Source organism: Coptis chinensis, chromosome 4 (assembly GCF_015680905.1).
Source record: "Coptis chinensis isolate HL-2020 chromosome 4, ASM1568090v1, whole genome shotgun sequence".
Classification (NCBI taxonomy): Eukaryota; Viridiplantae; Streptophyta; class Magnoliopsida; order Ranunculales; family Ranunculaceae; genus Coptis; species Coptis chinensis.
The window spans coordinates 4825352-4845941 of NC_141459.1; the positions used below are offsets into that span (position 1 = coordinate 4825352).

Genomic DNA, 20590 nt, shown 5'->3' on the forward strand with positions numbered 1-20590 from the left:
TATATGTCTCCAAATTGTTGGGACACTGTTGATTTGCAGGTCAATAAATCTAATAACATTTGGAGCAGACACAGTAATGTCCAGATGAGCTAGTTTATTCTGTTATCTGCAAAATACAATTCACTTCATGTGGTTTTCCAAATTTACAAGTTCTAAATATTGTACCATATTGTTGTAAGAAGCTACACGACCATTAACACAATAAATCATCACAGCATATCTCTCAATAGCACGAAATCAAAATGTCAATCCCTGAAAGGCGCAAGATATGCCCGCTACAAAATAATATATAGTATATAGCTTTCTCAAATCAACAGAACAGATAACAAAGTTCATGGCTTTTGTTGATGAAGTTTAGGAAAAAAGTGTTACCACTACTCTAGTCTGGACTACCGCAAGCATGCACTGCTATTTGGATTACAAAGTTGACCCTACAAGTCTTAGAAGCCAAAGATCACACATATTCAAGAATGTAAGAATCCATCATATGTTACAGTAAAAACGACAAACAAATATAGCTCGAGGAGCAGGAGCAGACGACAAGCTAACCATCATAGTCCCCCTCGGAGAATTTATCCTCGGGATAATAAACAGCTACAACTACATTACCATCAAATTTCCTTCCATTCAGTCCTTGTCGCGCCTTTGCAGCTCCATCTGTGTCAGAATACTCCAAGAACACTTTCCCAACTCCTGGGGATAGCTCACCATTTGGGCCTGGACGTGGAATGATTACGCTAACCAAATCACCTGCAAAATACATTAAAAATTACAGGCACAATTAGACCTGATTATCTATTGAAGTATGTACAGCATAGATATTCATGTAATACAAACTTATTACTAACACATGGGAAATAACAATATCAAAACTTACCGTATTTTTCACCTTCAGTTCTAACATCTTCCATTATGTCATCATATTCTTCGTCAACTTTTAGCTCATCAACGTTAACCATCTGAGTTAAGCATACAACCTTGGTGGGCAGAGGACCAGCTTGCAGAGCACCAGCTTGGAACACAAGCCTCTGCAGAAGGCAAAGAAAAAAAAACTCACTTTGTAAACTACAAAATCAAAGATTCAATAATACACTTAACAAGTTAACAAGCTTATTCCGTACCTGTAAAGCCACCTGCTGTTGCGCTTGTAATAGCACACTCTCCTGCTCAGGTTTGGGTTGGACAGTGCCCTGGTTTGCACGTCTAACAGTGAGCGTCTTGTCTCCCATTTTGATTCCATTTAAAGCTGCACAGGCAATGTCTGTAACTGAGAGATCCTGATAGACACAAAAGGCATAGCCTTTGGAGTTGCCCGTTTCCCGGTCCTTAACTAGATCAAAACCCCGGAGAGGCCCAAAAGATTCTAGCAGTTCTCTTATTTGTGATTCGGTGAAATAATATGGGAGGCCACCCACAAAAATTCGGTCAGGACCCTCAAGACCGCCAGCAGAACCAGGTGTCAACCCAACTGCTCCCAAGTTCAGATTTGGATTGGGCTGACTTGGGCCAAGTGCTGCAGCAAGAGAAGGGTTATAATCACTAGGCCTCCTCACCTTCACGGGTGCTCCCTGCATAAATAAAATAAGGATTGAATCAAACATTGCATCAATAAAACAGAATGGTTCATTTAATAAAAGATGCTCAGACTAGGTTAAGTCAATTAGCAACCAAAACTAAAAACCAACAAAATAAAATCAACTCTTCATAATGACAGGGGTCAAAAGTCTTAGATAACAAACCTCAAAAATTATACCATCCAAAGCCATTGCATTACTGGCTTCCTCAACAGATCTCATTTCCACAAAAGCAAATTTCTTTTCGTGGTTTATGTATACATTGACAACAGCATCCCCTGCAGAAATAGACAAACATCAAGTAAGACAAGAGTGCATATGCTTGAACTATAAAGCACAAGGCCTAAACAAGAGCTTAATAATGAGGCCAAAACTCAACCTGGACCAGCAGTGTTTCCACCAATTGCAGACATGACTTGACTGAAGTATGTTGCCACAGACTGTGTAGGAACAAGGTATTAGAATTAAATATGATATGAGAAGAGAGATACAAGATTAAATGATAAGAATACATCTGTGGCAAAATAGTGTCTAAACCTGTTCATTAGCTGTTGGAGAAAGTCCACCAACATAAACTCGTCGTGCATGTCTTGTAGCCTGAGAAGTATAAATTGCATCAGATATTTTAAAAAAAATACACAGATAACAATACGTAAAGTTTATCCTCATTATATGCTTGATCCACCTAACCTGCTGTGTCATAGCCTGAACCGGCATCACAGGGAGTCCAAACTGCTACGCACACAAAAGTAATACATCTAAGTAGCAAAAGTATTCAAATACACAAACACCACAGGATTAAAGAAAGACGAAGTACCTGGCCAGTTGTTACTGGAAACATGGCTGGAAACATTCCAGGAATAACTGGAGGAATTCCCGTCATTTGACCTGCAAATCACTGAATTAGTTATAATAATAGCCAAAAAAGTACCTGATATATTTTATTTAGAAACAAACCCTGTGTACAACCTCGTCTTCACATCTACACCCCTCTGATCTACAGACGTCTTAGCCTCTTCTAATAAAAATTTATCAACAAAAATGAATACATCATTTTTAAGTATGAAGGAAATATTTGTAAGACTACCAAAACAAGGCAATAGGTGCTAGTTGAAGACGAACAAGATCCAACAAACCGGTGCATTGATTCCCTCTTGCACATAAACAGTAGTCGGCTCACACCCATTGGCAGCACAGTGGGACAAGTAGCCCAACATTGCCTTCTTACAACAAAAAATAGACAAACAAACAAAGAAACAACCACCAAAAACAACAAAAACAAAAAAGGATCTCAGTTTGTGAAGTAATTGATATAGGAAACAATAAAGAAACTAGCCATCCAGATATTGCATTTGTGATCTCTATCATTAATAATGAATATAGAGTATAGCTTACCCAAATGAAAGCACACTATTTCATACAAGGGAAAGTAAGTATTAAGAGAGAAAAAAAAAAAAGAACATATACCTGCAGCGACAGCAGCGGCAGCAGCACCAGCAAGCATGGCAGAAGCGGGAGGGGCCATGTCGAAACCACTAATTCTTTTGCTGCAAAGGCAATAGGTAGCAGATGTTAAAATATGAGAAGAATTTAAATGTAAACAATGGGTACTGAAAGCACAAAGAAGTAAATGAGAGCAGAGTATGGGATTTTCATTTGCAATCGAAGGAAAATAGAAATCATGATTGGAAGGCAAACTGAAAACCAAGGATGGCATAGGAAAATCCCATAAAACCTATTCCATCCCGTGTATGTTACACAATTCATACCCAATTACACAGTTCATTAGTGCCTTGAAACCAAAGATATTGTCACTAAAGAGCCTTGGAGGTTTTTCTAGACCAACTTTAGTGACCATGTATAACATTTGCTCATCTTACAGTTAAACACTCTTGTTACAATGAATAACATTTTGTCACTTTTGTCTTAACGTGCTTAGATGTGTTACTCACATCTTTAACCTTTGGCCAGTGTGAAATGTGAATCACAAACTGTTTGAACTTTGGTCAGGCAGTTGGAAATAATGTAATGACACTTCTAAGGTGGTGCATAAAAAGAACAAGACATGGAGAAAGTTTGTGTACAGCTTGCACTTTTCACTGATCCCATGATCCTAGTAGGTTAGGACCTCAAAAGGTTTGAGTAGTCCATGTATTTAACAACTTTTGCCGTCTTGAACCACTCAAAAAGTCACAAAATGCAAGCTCACACAATATAATTAATAAGTAAAGTATGCAGCTTCACACACTTTTGTAGAGAGAATTACATTAACAAATCGAAACAGTTTCAAATAATGCATACCAAACAAAAATCTCTATGAAAATCAAATAAATAGAAACCATGGTGCATTGCATACAGACAGTTGGCTGTATCAAATAACATTTATTCAACAATATCAAAAGCACAACTCCTCTTCCATGTTATAAATAAGTATGCTAAAACTCTCGAGCAATGACCACATAAGCTGATGTCATGCTAAGATAGTGTATAATGCCTGGGGGCACAACCAATTAAAACACCAATTAAAACAAATGCATAGACATGTAAAGACAAGTGCAAATAAAAGCCACAACACATGTAAAAATGGTATACCTTTTAGATGGAGATCTAGAACGAGACCGTGATGATCTACGCTCAGATTTACTCTTTGAAGGAGATCTAGATCTACGTCTATTCCGCCCATCTCTATCCCTGCTATAATCCTTACGCCTGTATACACAAAATTTCAATCAGCATATAACACTAAACACAAACACAAACACAACAATGTCTCATCATCATCATCATCATCACCTGTCGTAATCACGACTACGGTCATCTCTATCTCTTTCACGTACCCTCTCTCTTCTATCACCTCCCCTATCCCTATCTCTCGAATGCCGCTCTCTTTCTCGTTCACGGTCCCGGTCCCTGTCCCCGCGGTCCCGGTGTCTATCTCTTCCTCCTTTTTCTCTATCTCTTTCTCTGCTTTTCGATGAACCTCTTTCATAATCACGCTGCAATTAATTTACAAACAACCAAAAATTAATTTATTTACCGATAAATTCAAAGTACTAGCCTGGTCGATATATATATAATATATAATATAATGTGTTGAAATTACGTAATTAGACATGACAAGTTGAAAACCTGAGATTTGGAATCGTTATTGAATCCGTCTGAATTTCCGTGAGAGCTACTACCTCTTTTTATTGGAGGTGAAGAGCTGTTGTAAGTTTCGTCACCGTTGCCTTGGTGTGATTCGTCGTAATCGGCCATCTTGTGTTTATTTGTTTTGAGGGGTGCACTGGGAGGTGTTTTTTAGGGCTGTTTCTGCTATTTATATAGAAGGGGAGTATCAATGTATTTGTGTTCGGCTGCTCTTGTGCTGTACATACGATATATTGCACCAGCTCCTGGGCTCTACTGAGTTTTGAAGACAACACAATAATTATTTATTTATGTTAGTGTGTTGGATTATAATTACTCAACACATATTGATTGTATTTATAATGTGTATACTTTGAAATAATTGTTTGATAATGGTTATTGTGGTCAACACATATTGATTGTATTTTAGTATTTGATTTAAACGAGTTTAGCAAGTTATTTTGGTCTCGAGATAAAATTTTGAGTCTATTTGTGTTTAAATGTCTCTAGCTTGTGGTTGAAGCCGAGCTTATACATAATATAAGTCAAATTAAACTCTAGAGCTTATGATCAAATTCAAATTTGTAGTCTAGAAATATAAAAACTCTAGACTCATTAATGAGCTAGCTTCTGAAATAAAATTTACTTGATGTGTCGACTAGCTCCATGAGAGCCTACTTCTGAAATCAAAAAGTTCGAACAAAATTTGAGCTCGACGATTGGTGAAATAAATCCAAAACAACTGTGTTAATGCCCAAAAACACTGTGTAAGTGACCGAAAATGGATTTAACCAATGCGAATGTTGATGTCTGTCCACAAATTGGGACTCCAATCGAAACACCCACTTACATTCTACTATTTCTATTGTCCAAAAGTCCAAAATCAATTAAACTATCTTCCATCTCCAAAATACGTGGGCTTTTGTTTGTGAGGGCTTTTTCGGATACTAGGTCGGGTCAAAATAAAAAAAACCGCCCACAATTAAATAAGTCTCAAAAACCAGTTTCCACGAACTAATAAAGTTGAAAAAAGATTCTTAAATTAAAAAAAAAACCAAGTGTTATTTTTAAAATTAATAATGTTATTTGATTCCGACTTTTTTGATTTTTAAATGTATTAAGAATGTTATTTTTATTTTTGATTAATAATGTTATTTGATATGTACTTTTTCAATTTTTTTAAATGTATTATTAATTAAAGTTCTTCTTTCTATTCCATAATTTGAAACTTTTTGTTTAGTGTTCTGGATCAATGTAAAAGCATTATGGATATATTGTTCATACTTTGATGCAGGTGCTTGACTTAAAATATACTTGCTTTTAGTGACGGATCGGATATATTGTTATGGATATGTTGTCCATACTTTGTTGCAGGTGCTTGACTTAAAATCGGTACTCACCTACTAGTATTACCGTTCCGTCATCCTCCTTTTCACGCCGTTCGAAAATAGCCCAAGGCTGAGATAACTATCTTTGAAAGAAATAAATTTAAGAAGAGGCCCAAGAGGGCGATTAAGAATTGGGCCGCGTAAGTCCTCCCCTAACTATTCTTTTTCATATTTTTAGTTTCTCTTTATAATTTTAATCTGGTTTGCGGGTTTTCTGCTATTCTCTTTGGGTTGAATCACTTCATATTTTGTTGAATGTCTTGTTTTGAGTTATTCGTAGACGAGCCAAACAGTTCTATTTGTTATCTGCTTGTTGTTTGTACTTTTTCAGTGCATTTGATTCATTTATGTTAAGGTGAAGCTGCTAAGAATGAAGGATTTATTCTTTGTAGATTTTGTTTGGTGTGTGTGTGTGTGTTTGTGTTGGGGGTTCAATAGTTTTTGTTATAACTCTACTGTGATCTTTTAGTTATAAAGAAAATTAAACTTTACAAGTCAAAGATAATAAACAGTAACAATGAAAAATATGTGTGGGTGTATACTTAGTATGTTTGTGCTGATTAGTTCTTCAGATTTGCAAACAATGGGCAGTTCTATCTGCTCGCTGCATATCGGTGTGCTAGTATAGTGATTTAATCTAGTCACGCATTTATTGTTTCAAATATTAAAAAAAGACGAGCTTAGTCACCTTTAAAGAAACAGTCCTCGTTTTTCTTGTTCAAGTAACCCTTGTTAAAATGCTTTGTAGTTTCTGCTTCTGTTCCTGGTTACAGACCATAGGTTGGTGTCGCAAGTATGAACCACCATGAGAGTTAGACATATAGACATGTCTTAGAGAAGATTGTGTGGAGGAAGTGTACGTGTCCTTAATTCTTTGATTACTTTGTTGATGTCCTGTCTTGTTTTGATCTCAACAAATCTTTGATAGACACATAATAATAAACTTTCAGTTGTATCGTTCACATCACGTCTGTCTTCTTTTTACACTTCTCCATTTTGCTGCTCTCCCTTCTATCGCCATCTTCCTTATTCTTCTCTTGTTCTCTGTCGCCTCTGTTTGTCTTTTCAAGCATCAGGCCTCTGTTATCATTTCCTCGCCGTTCACTCACACTTCTCCTCCCTTCTTCACAGCCCACACCTCCTCCAGTCTTTCTCCTCTTCCCTTGCCCTGGCCCTTTTCCTTCCCCACTGCCTCACTAGTCCCCCCCCATCTCTCTTACTTGTTCGCTCTATGTTGTATGTTACCGTAGTGATTATAAGCACTGTGATTGTATTTCTGGGATTCGTAGGGTTGTCTTGTTTTCCTGTTTCTCTTGTAGGCCTTCTTATCCTGCTTTATATTACTAATGAAATAATTTTACCGAGCCAAAAAGATAAAATTTATAAGCACCTGTGTGATGTTTGTTGACCAACGTTAGGAGTTTTGGGTAGGAGGCTATAAGGTATTTTACTGTGTGTCTCCATTCTCTCTGTCCCACAACTTCTTCTCCCTTCACAGTTACGATTCTTCTTCTTCTTCTTCTTCTCATGAATCCCAGTTCTTCTTCCTTATTTTATTTTCCTTTCTTAACTGAACTTGACACCAATTAAAGTTCACCTCTCATCATTGGTACTGATTCGGGTGACAAGTTCATGACGTCATCCTTTAAACTGGGTTGTAAAATTAGGTCTGCAGTATTGAGCACGCTAGCCCATTGTCTAATCAGATGCCTCCAAAGAAATTTATATCCAGTGTACTAGCTTTCACTGTTTCTTGATGATGGGCGGCTCGAAGACGGTATGTATCAACAATTGCTACACATTGATGTTTTGCGGAATTATGAGGTTACTCGGGATGTCCAACTAATGGTCATTTTAAGTCTATAACAATGTTTTAGTTGACTCCTTGGCTTATTTAGGGGGATATTGTTTTATCCCTTCCATTATTTCATCAATCAGCTGCAAGTTTGATCTTTATACAATCAGCTGTGAATGTGATCTTAAAATAACTAATGTTTGGTTGTGAAATTCTACCCCTGTTGTGCATTGTTAGTGCTTATCATATTTAATCTGTTGGTCTCATGATTTATTTTAAGTTTGACTGATTTTCTTTTCCCAGTCACAAACATATTCCACACACACACACACACACACACACGGCTACTATGCCAACTCAAATACTCATGTAAACCTTTTTCTTTGACAGGTCAAGTGATTATTCATTTTTCTGTTTAACTTTAAAGCAATGAACTGGGTTCAGCGCAAGATCTACCTTTACAATGTCACTTTTGGGCTTTACATGTTGGATTGGTGGGAGCGCTATATTTTTAGTATCCTTTTATGTATTATTGGATTTGACGTGTTTTAGTATCTGTTCTGTTAACCCTAATTTCCAACATTAAATGGATAATTTGTAGTTCGGCATATATGTTTAGAAACTTAATTTTATTGTGCTTTAAAGGTCTTCAAACTCATCTTTACGTGTTGTAGTTCTGTAGATTACCTGTCATCCCCCTCCCCTTTAATGAGCAAACTTCATTGGTGTGAGAACACTGGAAGTGTTGAATAAAGCTGTTTTTTTTCTCCGGTGCTCTGTGAAATATATATCCGTTTTCAATATAGCTTTGTAAATTTGAAGGTTTCTTAACTATGGTAGACATATTGATTTTGGTCTTGCTGTATTTTGTGTGCTACAATGGATCGCGATCTGCAACTGAGTTCTACAGGAGGTAATGTATATGTCATGGTTTCCACTTTTCTGAGACATTTGTTTAATGGCAGATATTAAAATTAAAGTACTATAATGTCTGTTCCTTTGCTTTAAGATTTTGTTTCTATGTTGATAGGCACCATCTTTTAGCTCTTAATTCTAAATCATCGAACTTTATTATCTGGTTTACTTCCTTTGAATCTAGAAAGCTTCTTCCTCTGATTGGTAGAATTAGTATATTGTTCCAATGAGATCTAAACTGGGTGTAGGTACTTAGTGGTTTTCTTTGTATGTGTTGGGTGCAGACCACTTTGTGATTTTGTAAAATCAAAATCTATATAAAGAAAGATCGTTGAGATAATGAGGAATTATCACCGTGATCCTGTGCTATTAAAGTTGAAGGAAGTATTCCATACTCTTTTGAAGAACAAATTATAAATTATGTCTAGCTTTTCATGTCAACCAGACACCAACTTATCATCTCGTTGAACTACATATACCAAGACATGAAGTGTTCACCGAAAGCAAAAAAAAAAGACATGAAGAGTTCATAGTTATTTTAAAGGTAGCCATGCTTTCGAAGACAAGCATAAGGGACCGTTTTTTATTTTTATACAACTTCACTAATTTGGCCTGAAGATACCTGAGTTAAATCGGATATAAAATATAGGCCTCATCAAATCAGACAGAAATCTCAATGCAAAGGTCACTGTCTTTGTGTTTTCTCTTTCTCCTCGTTAGGAAGTTGATTGTTGAAGAACTCCTCTACTGGATCCTTCATCACCTTTTCCTAATCCGAGTCACTTTCCAATGAAAAAAAAAAACAATCTCCCCATAGGTCTCACTGACAGTTAGTTAGGTCTTACTGGATCTTCAGAGAGGTCTGCTGAAATTCAGTGTCATTTGTTTACACCTTGATCAGCAGGGTTTTCTTTTTCTTTTTGTATTTACTCATAAACCGACTTCATAAGAATACTAGATAATAAATATATGGTGCAGGGAAGAGGACACTGTCTGAGGGAGCAATATGACATGATGCTCGTAGAGATCTATGTACGATAAACTTTTTGAGAACTAAATGTATGTCAGCGAGTTGGAACTAAGGCAATATGACGTGATGCTCGTAGATATCTACGTATGATTAACTTCTTAAGGACCAAATGTTTGTCTTTCAACAGAACAAAGCAGCACATAATTAATGGTTTGACTGCAGTAAATGTTTTAGAGCAAACTCCTAAACTATTGATTATTGGTTTGTTTGTGTGTTTTCAGCCATCTTAAGGTAAAGCTTGGTTTTGGTGGGAATATAACAAGTCGATGGTAATTGACTTCGGAAGGCCAACTCTGCACTGAAGATCGCATCACCCCTTTTAGTCTGCCAAAAGGCATTTATAATCTTGTATGAGTTGTATCAACATTTTTGCCTTGTGTATCTGTATCTATAATTTATCGGCCAGTTTGTTCATGGCCAAGCTATTTGTATCTAAGTGAAACTTTCCATGAATTCTAAAGAATATTTGAGATTCCATATTTGTTTTGTTCGATTTGCACATAATGCAAAATGACATTAGAAGAATAAAATTTTCTCTAAAAGATGACTACACACTTAAAAAGCTTGGTAAATTGCTGCAAAGTTATTATTATGACAAGGGTCTTTCAATTACACTGACAGATCCAATAGTCACCCGTACTCCCAACGCACTAGATCATATCCATGTCACTGAGTACAAATTGTTTTTTTATTTTATTAATCTAATAATCTTCTTCCACTTGTCTCAAAAAGCAGTTACACTTTAACATTTGGCGATAACAAAATAAAAATGGAGAATTCAGGTTAGTTTTGGTCTAATTGATGGTTAAATTAGTGTGTTTGGTGTTAGGGTTTTGTTTTATGGGTTTTAATTTTATCAGGAGGAGATGATCAAAATGTGACGGTGCCTCCAGTGGAAGGTGTTGCAGGTGGTGGTACAGGTTATGGATGGAGTGACGTTGGGCAACAGTGTTCAAATCCTCTTATTGATATTGATATTGATCCTAGAAAGGTTCCATCTGCAGATTTAGTTCATGTGTGGTGCATGCCAAGTAGTGCAAATATTGGACAGCAGGACGTGCCCCGACCGTTGGAGCCTGTAATATTTTCTCGTTTATGTTTCTTATTATAATAATAAATTCACCTGGATTCTAACTACATCTTTCCTTTGAAGATAACTCTTCTGGTTGCAAGAAATGAGAGGGAAAGTGCTCAAATTGCTATGCGCCCCAAAGTTTCTTGGGGTGCTCCTGGTATTGCAGGTGTTGTACAAGTTCAATGCACTGACTTGTGCTCCACTTCTGGTGATAGGTTAGTGTTTAATGAAGATATATGAAAACTGTTCAGTTTATTTATTTCTCCTGTTTTCTTCACTCCATTGAATGCGATTTTTCCAATAATGCTTCAGGTTGGTTAGTGGACAATCATTGACTTTGCGGCGTGTGGTGCCTATATTAGGTGTGCCTGATGCTCTTGTACCCCTGGATCTGCCAGTCTCCCAAATTAACCTACTTCCTGGGTATTTTTCATATGAATATAGGGCCCCATAAATAAATTAAAGTTCTTGGACCTTCAGGTGCTCATGTCACTAATCGGGTTAGTTTCCCGACTGCAGAGAAACAACAGCTGTTTGGGTTTCCATAGATGTTCCTACTGGACAACCTCCTGGTCAGTATGAAGGGGAGATCTTCATTACTGCTATAAAGGGAGATACAGAGTGAGTGTTATGTTCCTTTTCTTTCTCCTGTTAGATGTTAGCATATTGGGACAGTTGTTTTTTTCCTCTTCGACATTATTGTTTGAAGTTTGTATGGTTATTTGTTGTCAGTACTAGTTGTTTATACATCTGGTGCTTAGAGCTAATTAGCTCATCAATTTATTCATCATTTGAATTACAGTTCTTCAGCCCCATATTTTGCTAAAGGTGAGAAGCATCAAATATACAAAGAACTTAGGAACTGTCTTGATGTTGTGGAGCCCATAAATGGAAAATCGTCAGACGAAGTGGTGAGTTTCTGTCTTCTGATAATGTTCTAAAGTGATAGATTGCAGTAATATTTTGCATCTGTCAAATGTCTATATGAACTCCTCTTTCTAGACTTTTTCCCCTTCTTTTGGTAGGCGGAAAGAGTGAAATCTGCAACTACATCTTTAAGGAGAGTTCTTCTGTCCCCAACATTTATTGAGTGCTCCCCAGAGAATGGGCACATTGACCTAATGGAAGAAGATATGCTTACAAGCCTTTCATTACATCTGAAATTAAATGTGACAGTGTGGGAGTTCACTCTTCCAGTGACACCTTCACTTCCAGCTGTATTTGGTGTATCCTTTCAACAGTATTTATATATATATATTGGATCAGTAAAGAAATGTAATGGGAGACATGGTTGGGCGATTGAAGGTGTAATTTGCATGATGCATACTTTTTGTTGATTCACCTTCCTGTGAAGAACTGTGGACTATAGTTTTGAACTATAGTGAACAGGATATGCAACCCATTTCATTTTGTTTTTATCATTATATTTTAAATTTTGTTCATGTTGTGATTTAACTATGTCAAGATGGATTTAAGTACTTTTGGTGAATCTATATTTTAATTCCAGTTGCAGTTTTTTTTTTAAAGAAGCATATTTTATAATAACGTTTCAATTTTTACCTTTACTTTTCCTATGTTCTTGTTTTGCAACACAGTATAGTTTTGTTGACACAAGATGATTGTGAGTGGTATGATCATGGCAGCCTTCCCGGTTAATGTTGGTTTGAAGTACATACTGGCCTGCCAATACTTATGTTTGTGATTGTCTGATTTGCTTCCGGTGATATGTCTTTTACTCTTAGTTAAAGTAACTAAATTGCCACCTTCAACTAGCAACTTTTATTTGCATCTAATAATTTAATGTACCTTCGCTTTAAGCTTTTCCTAATTTTCATAAATAAACAAAAAGCTATTGACGTATTATGTTCTCATTAAAGCACTAGACAAATTTCTGAAGCGTAATATTAATGTGTGGCTGTAGTTTGTCGTGTAAACTGGAAGGATTAAAGAGCCTGCATACATATAATATGAAATATTACACCTTTAGATTCTTTAACTTTAAGATTTAGATATCAGAAACAGTCATTGAGGATCGTTATGGTGTGGAACATGGGAGTGAGGGCTGGTATGATGCACTCGAACAACACTTCAAGTGGCTTCTGCACTATAGGATTAGCCCATTTTTTTGCAGATGGGGTGATGGTATGCGGGTCTTCGCTTACAGCTGCCCGTGGACAGGTAACCTTTGAAAAATATTGTTTGATAATGGCCTAGTAGTACTTGTTGTATGATAGAAGGATCCGCATTGGATGGTAAACCAATCTCATTCTTAAGTTATGAAACCACCTTCTGTATGAACTTGGTTTGGGTAATTAATTGTCTTCTGATTTTGTAGCTGAGAATCCAAAGTCAGAGGAATATTATTCAGATCCAAGATTAGCAGCATATGCTGTACCATTCACTCCAGTACTTTCCGGGTATGTGCTTGACTGCAGACTACTGTTGTCTAGCATTGTTTCTTGATTGACCTTGATAAGCTACCATGGCTTTGTTGACATGCAACAGTGGTGATGCAGCGAAGGAATTCTTGCGGAAAGAGATAGAGACCTTGAAGTCAAAGACTCATTGGAAGAAATCTTATTTTTATTTGTGGGATGAGGTAGTTTGAAAGTTCAATTATGTTATTGTATTGTTGAGTGAGAAGTTCCAAATGTTAGTGAAATTATGCATCTCTCAACCAGAAAGTTACATATTTTAATTGTTAGTGTTTGCTTTAGAAAAATTATATATATATATATATATATATATTTGTATTTTTTCCTCCTCTCTCGCACATTATGTCATCCTTTATAGTCTTGTCCTCTATCTCTTGTTCTTGTCTCCCCCCCCATATTATTTCCCCTTTGATTTGGTTTTGTCATGCAAAAAATCGGTAATATGATGTATTGTAATACATGCCATACTTTCTTTCAGCCGCTAAATGTGGAGCAATATGATTCAATACGCAACATGTCTATCGAGATACGAAACTATGCGCCCGATGCCCGTGTTTTGACAACTTATTATAGTGGTATGAGTTCCCGTCTTCTTCCTTTATCTATCACCGAAGAAATACTGTTCTTTCTATTTCCCACACTACTATGTATTGATGGTGAAAAATTATTAGACCCCAAGACATCTTCTGATCTTCATTATATGACAATGAAGTTAAGGTCTTCGTCTTGTAGCACATGACTGTTAACTAATTAGTAAGACTTTTCAGTTAAAATGGTTGGGGAACTTAGATGGTATGTAGGAAACTGTAGATTATTGGCTATGATAAATGTGAAAAAACTTCGCTGTGCGCTAAACCGAATCATTTTGACTGCATAAGTAAGATAAAGATATCTTCCAGGGCCACAAACATGCTTTTCCCTTTAGTAGCATAAAAAATGAACTAGTTTGCATGTGTGAGAACACTGGATACATGTGTTCCCTTATTAGAAAAAGTAAGTTTTATATACTTTTTTTATAGTGTAGTGTAGTAATAGTATCTACTTCCAGAGCTTCTCTTATGAGTTTAAGGTTGTCCTTAAGTGGGTTGGCCTAGTAGTACCTTGCTACGAGAGGCCAATAGTGTTTGTAACTTTGAAGAATGGACGAGTTGACTTTTACTGATTGAAAAGAAAGTGGTGATGGATTTAGGGGTATTATAAGATGCTTATGTAAGCTTTGATGTCGTAGGGAAAGTCGGTGGAGAACTTGAATAAAGTTCAAGTTCCTTTTCCTAGATATCAAAATCCTCAAGTCATATTACTTTCTAAATTCTAATAAACACAGAACTGGTGGTCTGATATATGAAACTATCTTCTGTCGTTTTTCTACTGCCTTCATGTAGGACCTAATGATGCACCTCTTGCACTTAACAATTTTGAGGCATTTGTGAAAGTTCCGAAATTCCTTCGACCTCATACTCAAATTTATTGCACAAGGTACTGATTTTGTTTCACTTTTCTGCTTTTTTGTTAACAACTGTTGTTACATTAAACCATATTTCTTGCGTGATAAGGATCGGTGCAAAAGTTCTCTGTGAAATGTAGAAAGAGAGTTGACTAATGTACTTCCCATTTTATTCCATATTGTAAATTTTGATTCACTATTGAGAATGGCACCACATAGTATTTGTACTGACTACTGAATATTGATTACTTCTTTTCTCGGTAAAACAGAAATTTCATTGAAATTAATGAGATAACAAATTTAATTGCGAGGGAGAATATCACTACAGAGAACAAGAAAGAGTTCTAGCAAAAACTCTTAGGCTAGTAATCTTCTTGTTTGTAACCTTGTTGTATCCAAAAGAAAATTACGACAGATGTATCTCTATGGGGAGCTATCATGCTTCCCTATCTGTAGGCTGTCACACAGAGCGATGCTAAATTGAAAGATATTCTCTTTTTCAGCCAGCTTGAAGAGGAGGTAATTGCTTCCACGGACTGATGCTAAACTATGTCCGAGCCCCTATCACCTCCAATTTATTTGGTTGTTCAAGGCACTAGATACACCTATTTGTATCCGGAGTAGCACTTTTCCCTTGAGTTGATGACCCCTTTGTTTCCTTCATTTTATCTATCATATATTCATATATCAAAATTGTGCAAACATGTATGTATATGCGTACTTGAACATAAATACACTACACCATTTTTCCCTATTTGGAATGGACTGGAGCCGTTCCTGTTAGGTCCGTCGCTAAGATATGAACAAATTTACTAATTTGGCACTTTTATTTTTAACTGATTTTTGGCACACACCAAACAGAAACGGTCCCCATCCGTTCCAATTTGCCAAAATTCTGGTAGTGATAGGTGGTCATCTTCCTTTTTAAATATGATTTTTTCATGGCCTCCTAGTGTTTGCGACCAGATAAAGGCAATATTCTGTAACAATAGTACTATATAAATGCCTGCAAATCAGGGACTGTACTTACTAAATTGATTATTTGGTCTTTCTCCTATCATTTTTATGACAATGCTAATGTCATTTATTTTTTACGATATGGTGAAAGAGCCTAGAGAGAAGAAATTTTCTAGTATTCCTTGCTTTAAAATTGTTTTGAGTGAAATTTGTGAATAATACACTTAACCTTGCAAATGTTCGAAATTCGAAGTCACTAGGCTCAAGGGAATTATGTGTGTCATCTTTCTTGTTTACAGTGAATGGGTTCTTGGAAATCGGGAGGATTTAGTGAAAGATATAGTCTCAGAATTACAACCAGAAAACGGTGAGGTAATATTTTTATGGAAATTGTTGCAGCAAATTTTTATTTTCCTTGTAATGATTAGATTGTATTTTTCTTCATTAATATACTTATGAATTTGTAATCTCTAAGGGGGTGTTTGGATCCTATTTATTTATTGCCAAAAAGTGTTTATTAGTGAAAAAACATTTTTTGAAAAAATAAATGTGTTTGGTTTCTATTTAAAAAAAAAATAGTTTTTCATCCAAAAAACACTTTTTGGTCCCAAAAACTTGTTTTATGATAATTAGGTAAAACTTGTTTTTCAAGTTAAAAAACTATTTTTATTTGAAGGAAACACTTTGGGTGCTAAAGGCAAATGAACTCCCCGGATGTTTTAGACCAAAATAGATCGAGAAACATAGTGCGAAATCTGATTTGATAAAATAGCTTTTAAGAAAAATCACAACCAAACATGTTTATTGAAAAACTGTTTTTAGAATAAATACTTTTTCATAAAAATGTTTTTTAAGAAAAAATGAGAACCAAACACCCACTAAATCTTGTCATTTTAGATTTTACTAGTTGCTTTGGTTTCTTATGTAGCATTCACATTTACCAGTATATCAGTGTCTCTCCACCCACAGATACTTTTTACACCAGAAAACAGTATAATTAATTATAAATCAAGCGAAAAGTAAGATGTCATTTGTTTCAAGCGGTTAAGCCTCTGTACATGTCAGTGTGCCTCGTGCAAAACATCATGCCTTTGGCACTTCTATGAGTGACTCCAAAATGCCCCGCATTCTTCTTATATAGGATGAGGTTATTATAATCATAAGAGTTTTGAAATCATTTTACTGAACATTATCTCCACACCATGGATATCATTCACCAAGAATCAGTTAATTTGAGCCATTCTAATTTTTTCAGAAAAGGGTTTCAATTTTGAAAATTTTGGATCGTCCAATAAATCTCAAATTGAACACGACTTTTGACGAAGTTGAATTGTTTGAATGATTCAGTATATATAAGATTAGGTGATGCCTTTGAATATCAACAATCAATCACGTGCGTTTACTTTTTTCTTCTTGATGGAAAACAGTGTTATTACATATGGTAGTTTGACGTCATTGCGTGGATAAGAATAAGGTTTGGTGGCCTGGTGCAATAATATTAAACATATACCCTGTTATTTCACTGCCCAAGTAAAATTGATTTCAAGCTCTGTGATGCAAAGGGATCGCACCCTTGTTGTGTCTATAGGATAGCTTAGGGCTTCTATTGCAAATTTTTGTGACGAGAGGGAAACATCCCAAACAATGAATAAAAGTCCCAAAGATATCGATTTCAAGCTCTGTGATGTAAAGGGATCACACCCTTGTTGTCGATTAGTATATAGGATAGCTTACGGCTTACAGCTTCTATTGCCAATTTTAGAGGAATGAAAATCGCTTTGCAACTCTGTCCTCAGTGTCTTTGCAGTTCCTATTAAACCTATTGGATGAGGTTTGGTGGCTTGGGGCAATAACTGTAAATATATATTCTGTCATTCTGCTGTTCCAAGTAACATTGAGTTCATTCTCTGTGATGCAAAGGGATCACATCCTTGTTGTCAATTAGTCTATAGGATAGCTTAGGGATTCTATTGCAAATTTTAGAGGAATGAAAATTTCTTTGCAACTCCATCCTCAGTGTCTTTGCAGTTCCCTCTGAACCTATTGGATGCTATGTGAATATAATTTATAGTAAGTGATTAAATAATTATACACTGGCTTCCAACTGACTCAACCCTCCTCTACCGGCGACCACTAGTAGACTATTTATACACATTTGAAACAAAGTAAAAGCTAAAGGTAGCTGTGGGAGAATGTATACATTTAAATTGTCACCTGTAAAGTCAAAGTGTGTTTGAATTGATGGCGTAGATAGGAGTACATTTGTGGGAATGTTTATTTTTATTTTTGCATGTAGATACTTTTTGAACTGATTTTAATATAATTTCAAAGATGAGAACTGACTTTCTACTTTTTTGTTCCTGGAAGCAAGAAGTTTTAGCTTCTTTGATGCCAATATTACTCATTGCTGAGACATTCACAGTTGTTTTTATTGAGACAATCTCCTGGAGACTTTTTAATACAGAACATGGTGTCACATTTATAATATAGGAAGAGTTTTGTTAAATACTTAAATCAGTTTTTCTCTAATCTCTGGAATGCTTCCATTTTTACTTTTTAGGGAGGCTTCTGACATTTCAATGATTGAATTTTGATATCTTCATAAGTATATTGTAGGTGTAGATGTGTACAAATGTGTGCACATGCTCAATGTGCACCATAGTTGGCATATTCGATGAAGTTTGAATTCCGTTTTGCTGCAGGAATGGTGGACTTATGTGTGCATGGGGCCTTCTGATCCTCACCCCAATTGGCACCTTGGGATGAGGGGCACACAACACCGTGCAGTAATGTGGAGGGTGTGGAAGGAAGGTGGAACAGGGTTCTTGTATTGGGGTTCTAACTGTTATGAAAAGGCTACGGTTGCTAGTGCAGAGGTATTTGCCTGGATTTTGGCTTCACCTTTTAAATTAGAAAGGCCTTTTGTTTTGGAAATTACTTTGTCCGGACAAAGATACCGTCCGTAATTTACAACATGTGGAATTGTGCAGATCAGATTCCGCCGTGGCCTCCCCCCTGGTGACGGCGTCTTGTTTTATCCTGGTGAAGTGTTTTCTACAAGTCAACTTGTTGCTTCAGTCAGGTTGGAGCGCATTCTCAGTGGATTGCAGGTACTCTTGTTACCACAGCCTTTCGCTCATGTGATTTCTGTCTTAAATTGAAATGTAAATGTAGTGCAATGCTTGGTGTTGGACCATTTGTTTGGAATTTGTTGAGATGCAATAATCTGCATTTGGTCGTTGTTATGAGTAAGAATTTCCACAAATACAAGTTGGATTTGTCAAATGGTAACCAAAGGGATAATGCTCATGGGTGGTTTTAGGAAAGGCGCTAGCCTAGTGTGAGCTTTAGTGCCACACTGGTTAGGAAGCTGCCGAAGATACTAGATATCGGGTACTATCACATATTAGCATCAAGCTCTTTTGAGAAAACCATGTACCTATTAATGAGGTCGATTATGGGCTTGGCCGGGGGGACTTTCGACATGGTAGTAATGTAGTATGGTGTAAAGTTGTAAACGTTTAGAAAGTAGTATCAAAGCCAAAGACAACTCGTTCCCAAGGTGGTGGGACTACATACGCATGAGCTGAATGCCTGTGCCCCTGAGAATTGATGGCAGCACCAAAGTTTTAGACCCATTTGGGTAGGAAGCTGTTTGAGATACTGGATTTCTGGTAATTATGTATCACATACTAATGCAAGGACGTTGGAAAAAGCCCCACACCCATTGATGGGCCATGCTTTGTGGGCTTGGGCCTGACTACGCCAGTTTTAACATGAAAGTATGGTGTGGACCATCACAATATCTGTTTAGAAGTTGTGAATTCTTTAGCCATAGGGAACTGTTGACCATAGAGTTAAATGTTTGGCAGTATATCTCGGGATATCTGTTTAGAAGTTGTTAAATTTGTATTTTTATTGCAATTCATGGAAAAATGTGTTTTCTTTTCTTTTTATTTTTTTGTGAAACATTTATTATAGGGGCCCTTTATTATATATTTTACTTTATTTGATTCTAGATATTACATTTTGATGTCACTTGGTTGGACAAAGGGAGACATCGGAAAGGAGTAATCCTTGCGATCCTTATTCTTTTCATTGTTGTCAATACTATTCGTGTTTGTTTGATGTATCAAGAGAATGTTGTGTCTTCTTGTTGTTACTGCTATCAGATTTAGTTCTCTTCGTTGTTGTTTTTTACTCTTGTTATGGCTCTGTGTAGATTTAAATCCTTAATGATTCTTATTAAGGGCTCGGATATGTATCTCGTTATTCTCGTCCTTACTTCCATAACAATTATGAAGATTTAAGTAATTTATTTCGTTTCTCCATGTTCTTAGGACATTGAGTATCTAAAGCTCTATGAATCAAGATATGGTAGAGACGAGAGCCTTGCTCTTTTGGAGAAGACAGGTGTTTATTTGGGCCCAGAGCGTTATACCCTTGACCACACACCAGTTGATTTAATGCGTGGTGAGATCTTTTGTGCATGCCGATCATGAACTACTTTTAAATTTATTTAATCCTTGTAAATTTGTTATTATATAGACAAAAGTTTAAGTTTGATTAGTGGGGGAAAAATCTGAATGAAATGAGATAGACTGAAGTATTTTCACTTACATTTTGCGGTGAAACCAGTAAAATGGTCGTTGTTTATTTTAACTTTAGCAATATAAAGGGGATCTTCAGGCAGACGCCCTGTTCGTTCATGGAGCCAACTGATGCATGCAGGGTATATGCTGGTGTAGCTGTATAGAAAGCTAATATTTATGAACCAATGTACATGTTTGTTCAATGAAATCCTGCGTGCAGTTGTTGGGAGTGTCATTAACTCTTTGTAGAAGCTCT

At 36.3% G+C, this 20590-nt stretch overlaps 2 protein-coding genes and 1 long non-coding RNA gene across 6 annotated transcripts; 2 read left to right on the top strand and 1 right to left on the bottom strand.

The window, feature by feature from the left end:
* Positions 1–269: 269 nt before the first annotated feature.
* ATU2AF65A (U2 snRNP auxilliary factor, large subunit, splicing factor) lies at positions 270–5032 on the bottom strand. 3 transcript variants are annotated; one of them, XM_086606418.1, is made up of 12 exons: positions 4704–5032; positions 4368–4570; positions 4167–4283; positions 3042–3121; positions 2392–2462; positions 2265–2306; positions 2112–2171; positions 1954–2014; positions 1740–1852; positions 1122–1568; positions 878–1028; positions 270–750 (listed from the first exon to the last, which is right to left on the bottom strand). In XM_086606418.1, exons 1-12 carry the CDS (start codon positions 4830–4832, stop codon positions 545–547), a joined length of 1680 nt encoding a protein of 559 aa, XP_086462544.1. In that variant the 5' UTR covers positions 4833–5032; the 3' UTR covers positions 270–544. The 3 variants fall into 3 exon arrangements, with proteins under 3 accessions (XP_086462544.1, XP_086462543.1, XP_086462545.1); XM_086606417.1 differs by having other exon boundaries at positions 2265–2309; positions 4704–4971; XM_086606419.1 differs by lacking the exon at positions 2265–2306 and having other exon boundaries at positions 4704–4888.
* A 3299-nt stretch (positions 5033–8331) lies between these two features.
* On the top strand, positions 8332–10209 carry LOC147501374 (uncharacterized). The gene is made up of 3 exons (XR_015221372.1): positions 8332–8400; positions 8727–8799; positions 10053–10209. It is a non-coding gene; the product is annotated as an uncharacterized LOC147501374 (long non-coding RNA).
* A 245-nt stretch (positions 10210–10454) lies between these two features.
* Positions 10455–20434, top strand: LOC147501375 (alpha-1,6-mannosyl-glycoprotein 2-beta-N-acetylglucosaminyltransferase). Of its 2 annotated transcripts, none has more exons than XM_086606420.1 (16): positions 10455–10613; positions 10692–10909; positions 10985–11121; positions 11219–11329; positions 11426–11527; positions 11709–11817; positions 11932–12132; positions 12916–13084; positions 13242–13323; positions 13412–13505; positions 13820–13916; positions 14724–14817; positions 16042–16114; positions 18445–18618; positions 18733–18852; positions 20083–20434. In XM_086606420.1, the coding sequence occupies exons 1-16, from the start codon at positions 10601–10603 to the stop codon at positions 20242–20244; spliced, it is 1956 nt and encodes a 651-aa protein (XP_086462546.1). In that variant the 5' UTR covers positions 10455–10600; the 3' UTR covers positions 20245–20434. The 2 variants fall into 2 exon arrangements, with proteins under 2 accessions (XP_086462546.1, XP_086462547.1); XM_086606421.1 differs by having other exon boundaries at positions 10478–10613; positions 10695–10909.
* The last annotated feature ends 156 nt before the right edge of the window (positions 20435–20590 follow it).